This window comes from Tupaia chinensis, unplaced genomic scaffold (genome assembly GCF_000334495.1).
Source record: "Tupaia chinensis unplaced genomic scaffold, TupChi_1.0 Scaffold000493_1, whole genome shotgun sequence".
Classification (NCBI taxonomy): domain Eukaryota; kingdom Metazoa; phylum Chordata; class Mammalia; order Scandentia; family Tupaiidae; genus Tupaia; species Tupaia belangeri.
In genome coordinates this window covers 657,081-663,840 of record NW_006160005.1, presented here as the reverse complement: position 1 = coordinate 663,840, position 6,760 = coordinate 657,081, and the positions used below count along the sequence as shown (strand labels likewise).

The 6,760-nt window shown below is 51.0% G+C and overlaps 1 protein-coding gene across 1 annotated transcript in view; it reads left to right on the top strand.

The window, feature by feature from the left end:
• Positions 1–6,760, top strand: part of CCDC42 (coiled-coil domain containing 42) — a 17,268-nt gene that overhangs the window by 1,723 nt on the left and 8,785 nt on the right. The window contains exon 4 of the mRNA XM_006156400.1: positions 1,174–1,371. Coding sequence (XP_006156462.1) covers positions 1,174–1,371 — 198 coding nt within the window. The remainder of the gene's footprint in view (positions 1–1,173; positions 1,372–6,760) is intronic.

Below are 6,760 nucleotides of genomic sequence, written 5' to 3'. Positions count from 1 at the left end.
AGGGGGAAGGCTGCACTGCAATCTTTTCTCCTCCATTCTCCTCTTGGGACTTTGGGCATGCACATACATGTGCCCGACATGGTTTTCAAGCTGCCAGGTCCGGCTCAAACTGTGGTCGGCCATATGGGAGTCCAGCACCTTAACCACCATGCCACTTGTTGGCCCCAGAGCATTCATATTTTGTAAAAGCTCCCCAGGCAGTTCTGAGACACAGGGGGATCTGAAACTGCTGAGTTAAGACCCCTGAGTCTTTCCTGGGATTGGAGAGCAGAGTATGAGTCCTTGTGTACCTTCCTTTATGTCCTCCGAGTGCCACCACCACACGTGCCCCCATGTGGAATCACAGGGCCCCCTTGGGAGGAGAGTACTTCAGGAGTATAGTGCCTGGGGCGGGCTCTCCCCAGTCTTGGGGGAGGGCTTTGCAGAAGAAGGCGGAGTCTGACCAGTCGCAGTAGCTGGGCCTCATTCTGTCTTTCTGGGCATCAAATCACCTGCTCCATCTCCTCCAGCCCCAGCCAACACCAATCGGAGCTCCTAGGAACATGCTCCCTGGAACGGCCTTACCCTACCAGGTCCTCTGGACCACACGCACCTCCTGTTAACTTCCCTGTAGCTTCAGAACTGGAAGAGAGTAGTGCCTCACATTTCTACAGCTGGAGAAGCTGAGGCACCACATACCAAATCAGGAGAAAACTCAGGCCTCCCAGCACCAGCCCAGGGATCTGCCCCATGACGAATGGCTACCACTAAGAACAGAAACAACCAAAGCTTTGTCAGAAGGGCTCCCACTTTTCCAGGCCTCCCAGGACTGAGTTATTTCCAGACACCAAGCCCAATGCAACATGGGTGTTCCAACCCCCTCATCACCTGAGTTTTCCCCAGCTCGCTCTCTGCAGTCCAGAGCCAATTCCACAGTCAGACTCCCTGCCTGCTCCCCAGAGCCACCCCTGTATACCCAGTTCCTGAGCCCGACCTGGGTCCGTAGAAGTAGCTTCAAATAACCCCGCGGAGCCTTTTCCTCCGCACCTCCTCTCCCGGTGGCCCAGAAACCTCTGCCCATCCTTGTGTGGTGTAGGCTCAGCAGGCCAAGATGACCACCAGCCCCGGGCAGGCCTGGGCGTCAGGGAGGGTGGGGCGAGGCTACCTGACCATCACCACTTCCCACGGCCCCAGGAGAATGACCAGAAGCGGATCCGCGCCTTGAAGAAAGCCAACAAGGAGCGAGAGCTCAAGAGGAATCGCATGCGGGACCTGGCCAAGGCCAAGCAGGAGATGGCGGCCCTGCGGCTGGAGCAGCAGAGGCTGAGCAACAAGCTGCAGGAGTACTCCATCTTCAACAAGTACCTGGAGAAGGTGGTGGAGAACTCTGAGGTGAGCACCAGGGAGAAGGCAGGCCAGCCTTCCTCAGCCCCGCCCCCTCCGCCCCAGAGCCCAGGGGTGGGGACCTGGACCCCCTGGATGCCTGGGGGTGCTGCAAGGCTGATCTCCCTGTGGGTGGCGATGGGGCAGGCCCTGGAGGACAGCGAGAAGGAGGACAGCCTCCCTCGTGAGACTTGATGCGCTCCTGGGACGGGCCTGATGGTGTGTCTTTGTGTGTCTGTGTGAGTGTGTGTGTGATTTGCATGTTTATGTGTATGCATGTGTGTTGAAGGAGGTTTTGCAACACAACAAGCTTTGCCTGCATCAGTCTGCGGCAACACCCACCCCTGCTTCCCTCTTCCCTGGTGTCTTCCGTTCACCTGGGCGTAAGCTGGGAAGAGGAAGGGAGAGAAACGGGGCAGAAACACCCGACCTACTGCAGGGCTGGCGGGCTTTGGATGTGCTGGGCGCTGGGCTTAGTGCTTTACACGCTGATGTCATTCGGACCTCTCCTGATGTGATTCGGACCTCTCCTGTGTCTCAAGAGGAAGGCAGCCTTGTTCCCCCTTCACAGAGGAGGAAATGGAGGCTCAGAGAGGTTAGGTAATCTACTCGAGGTCTCCAAGCTGGTAAATGACACTTTTTTTTTAGAGGTTTTTCACTATAGGGAGCGTGCGCTCGCCAGACAGACAGAGAGAGACAGAGAGACAGAAAATGAGAAATCACCCCCCAGGGGGGATGGTCATGCCACAATCCCTTCTCCTCCATTCTCCTCTCGGGATCTTGGGCACGCACACACATGCACCCAGCGTGAGTTTTAATCCACCGAGTCCGGGACGCAAACCGCAGTCAACTACGTGGGAGTCCAGTGACATAGCCATTACGCTAACTGCTGGTTCCCAGTCAATGACAGACTTTTAACCACTCCTCTGTGGGTCCCGCAAGCCTTTGACAGCTGCCCTTCCCGGCCTCCCTGTGGCCATGGACGGAGCTCAGGGATCCTCAGCCCTTAGCCCTCCTGCAGCTCTCGCAGCATTTGGGAAACATACTTTTGCTCTTGCTTCTGTGACACCTTCCTGCTCCTGCCTCTGACTCCCCTGGGGTTCTTCTTCCCAGGCCCTTCCTGGGTCTTTGTCTCAGACCCTCTGGTTTTCTCCCTGAGTAATTTTCAGGGCTTCCAAGGATGCCACCCACGTCAGTGAGCGTCCACCCCGTCCCCCACCCCGTGTGATCAGCAGCATGGTGGAGGGCCCGCACCATGGTGGGGTGACATACCTCCTCAAGGGATGCGGATCCAGGTCTTCTGAGAGAATCAGGGAGCCAAAAGACTGCTCTTGAAAGTGCGCCCGATTTCCATGTAGAAACACTAACCTTATTTATTTATTTATGCGTGAGCCCCAAATCTGTGTGACTGCCTCCATTCTGAGGTACTACCAACTGTATGAAGAATTGTTCATTTATTAGAGATTTTCAGTGGGAGGGAGAGAAGGACAGATTGTAAGCTTTGTCTCAGATTGGGAGTTGGTAAAATACTTCAAAAACTTCATGGAAACTGGAATTAAAAGTTCAAGTTTAGAGGCTAGCAGGTGGTCTAATGGTTAAGGTACTGGGCTCCCACAGGGTCGACTGGATAAGCCTAGGACCTGGTGGCTTTAAACTCATGCTGGGCCTATATGCACACATGTCCAAGATCCCGAGAGGAGAATGGAGGAGAAGGAATTGCAGTGTGGCCGTCCTCCCTGGGGGTGATTTCTCACTTTCTGTCTCTTTGGAGAGCACACATGCCCTATAGCACAAATCTCTAAAATAAGGAAATTAAATAAAAGTGTACGAGTTTATTGGGTGCAAAAAATCTTTCAAAATCTACCCGTAGTTTTTCTATAATGCACATTTTCCATGAACTTTTTGGAGAACTCCTTCCTCTCCCCCTCATCCCATTGTGTATCTTAGAACTGAGGAACCTGGCCAGTGTCTTCCCTCTACGCTTCAAACTCTATCTAATTCCTCTGGTCTACACTGGTCTCTCCAGGCCAGCCCTGCCGCTGGCTTGTACCGTGCTGCTGAATGGCAAGGCCACCCACCCGCTGTTCTGCCAGAACTCAGTCCTCAGGCTTGACTCGCCCCTGACTCAATCCCGCAGCCATCAATCAGCAGATCCGGTTAAATCTGCCTCTGAAGTATTCCTGGAATCCAGCCCCTGCCGGTCCTCACCCAGACCACCAGCGTCTCAGAGGGCGCAGCTCCGCAGGGCCTACTTGACATTCTGCAGCCAGCTTGGTCTCCCTTCTCTCTCCGCCTTTATTATGCTCAAAATATTGTCAGCACACGAGAAATGCAGAGAAGCGTGGAACAGCACCCAAGCACTGGCTCACAGCTCTGTCAAATCTGTGTTGCTCCTGTTTGCCCACGATTATATTTTCTTCCATAAAACACTACCAATAATTGAAGCCCCTCATGTGCCCTTCCAAATCTTCTTCTTTTTCTCCTCAGACGTCACCAGTATCCTGATTTTTAAATTTCTCATTTCATGTTTTTCTTCTGTCACATATTACAAATGCATATGTAATGTCATTGGGTCATAGGAAAAGTCATGACATATTTTTCTGCTTTTCTAGGCAAAAGTGCATCATGACTTTTCCGACGACCCAATGTATATTCTTCTGTTACTTGCTTTTTCCAATCAATAATTTTGTTCCCCTCTTATTGCCAGCCAGTGCCTATGCTCACCAGAGAGAAATGAAAGGACAGAGAAAGAGGGAGAGGGAGAAATTACTCTTCGATGGGGTGTGGTCATGTTGCAATTCATTTTTCTTCATTTCTCCATCTTGTTTGTGATTTGGGACACGTGCCTGATGTGTTTTTCAAGTTGCCAGCACTGGGATTCAAACCTCAGTTGGTCATGTGAGATCCCACTCCCTTAACCACCAGACTACAGGGCCAGCCTGAATCGATAATATTTTATTACTATGGTTATATATCACAGGATCTCGCTATGATGTGATCCTTCCTTAGCTTCCCAAGTAGCTAAGACTATGTGCCCACCACGCCATCAGACTTTTTAGGGTGGACTGAGAGTGGACTCCAGGCCTGCCAGGTGGCCTCAGCCTGCCAAGTAGCAGTGTCTACCAGCAGACACTACAAGGCAGGCCCTCAGTGATTTTTTTAAGCTTTTTATAATGAAAACCTTCAAGCGTATGCAAAAGTAGAAAGACTAGTCTATTGAAAGCCCATTACTCATCATCCTGTTCCAACCATTATCAACTCACTGTCATGTCCCCCACACCCTCCCACCTCTGCTGTTTTAAAGCAAATAATATTTCTTCCATCCATAAGTATTTCCATATGTATGGCCGAAAGATGAGAGCTTCTTTATTTAAAAGAGCTTTTTTACTTATTTACTCTCTCCTGATGAGAGAGGTAAAGACAGAGCTACAGGTGCCCTCCACAAGGTCGCCATGCCGCAGTCCGCCCCAGTCTCAGCCAGCCCGGAGCACGGACACACCTGCATGTGCCCCGCACACCCAGGAAGGCCCACCCCGTCAATGTCTAAATTTCCCCAGTGATTGCCAAGATGCTTTCTGTGTCGTTGGCTTGTTCCACTCAGGGCCCAAACAAATCGCCCCACGCAATATTTGATTGACATATTTCTTAAGTGTCATAGACATTATCCTGAGGGGAAAAAAACAGCCAGACAAAAAAGATTATACTGTATGAGGATGGTCTGCAAGTGCAGAGGTTAAACACAGTGAATTGGGAGCCCGATTCTACATGGCAGACCATGGTTCAAATCTTGGTCCCAGCAGCTTGAAAAACATGCCAAGCGTGTGTGCCTGTATGCCCAGAATCCTGAAAAGGTGGAGAAATGGAAGGAAAAGAATTGCAGTGTGACCACACCCTACTTTATAGTGCTTTCTCTCTCTCATGAAAGCACATACTCTTTAGTGATTTAAAACTCTCTCTCTCTCTCTCTATCTATCTATCTATCTATCTATCTATCTATCTATCTATATACCAGCCCATAGTCTGGCGGTTAAAGCAGCCGGATCCCACAGAGACAACCAAGTGGCTTGAGTCCCAGACCTGGCAGGCTGAGAAACAGAAGTCTCTCTCTGGCAAATGCCAACACCCTATATCAAAACTCAAAAAAAAAAAAAAAAAAAAAAGAAAGAAAGAAAAAAAAAGCTTGTTTAACGCTTGATCCTTTATTTGCAGTTTTCAGAATAATGAATTTGTTCTCCAGGCTCCTCCCTAATTGTCTCTAATGCTTTTAGTACCGTTATGAACCTGTGGAATTTAACTTATTTGATACATTTCAATTACTTGCGCTTACTCTTACTGATGGGTTAATTGCCCCATCTTTGGGCAGCGGGCGCTTCAAGATGGCCCCTGAGTCCTTTTGACATCTGCGTGAAGTCTGAGAGATTCGCTCCCGTTGTGCAGATGCGGTTGGTCCCGTGAACTGCCGTGCACCGCTGCGTTGTGGATGGCCTCTCGGAAATGCGGACATGAAGACGTCTCTCCACTTCTTCAAGTCATTTAATGAATAGGGCCCACCTCTTTTCCAGGATTTCCTGGGTACTGTTTTCTTCTTCAGGGCAATCTCTCTCCTGCCCTCCCCCCATCTTTTTTTCTTTTTTAAGTTTATTTATTTATTTATTGAGAGAGAGGCAGAGACAGAGGGAAACACTCCCAACAGAATTCTTCATGCTGTCATCCACTCCCGGCCTCAGCTAGCCCATGTGAGCACAGCCCTCCACCCCTACCCTGGCATGTGCAAGGAGGTCCTCAGCCACGAACCTGGGACCTTCCCATGTGGCTTCAGCATCACGGAGCATTACCACTATGCCATCGTCCTACCGAACGACTGTACCTTGAGCATCCTGAAGAAGCCACACACACCCCATTCGTCTTTACCCAGGCTGTTCCCTCCACTGCAATCTGCCTCAGCTGCCCCCGCCTGCTTCTGGCTGGCTATCTTCTATTCAACGTCCAGTTTTGTTCTGATCACCCCAGGAAGTCTCTTTGGACTGCTCCTACCCGCTCCCACACTGGGTCAAGTGGCCCTTCCCCACAGAGGCATATCTGGGGAAAAGCCAGAAGGGCAGTTCCTGGGACACCAATCTATCTCTGGAAATGTCACGAGGTGGAGAAAGCACTCAGGGAGTGTCCCCTGGGTGGCTGGAAGGCACAGTTTGATAAGCCCCTGGGGAGGTGAGTTGGCATCAGGGAACCTTCTAAAGAGGATAGGTTGTAGGTCTTCTGTTCCGCTACGTGGGGCCTGCAGGTTAGGGCCAGAGTGGCAGGTTCTGGACCATGCTGGAGGATGAGAGCTGCTGGCAGGCCACCTGCCCCACTCTACCTCTCCAGCCCCACTTCTTCCTCAGAGACGTTGGCCCGAGGC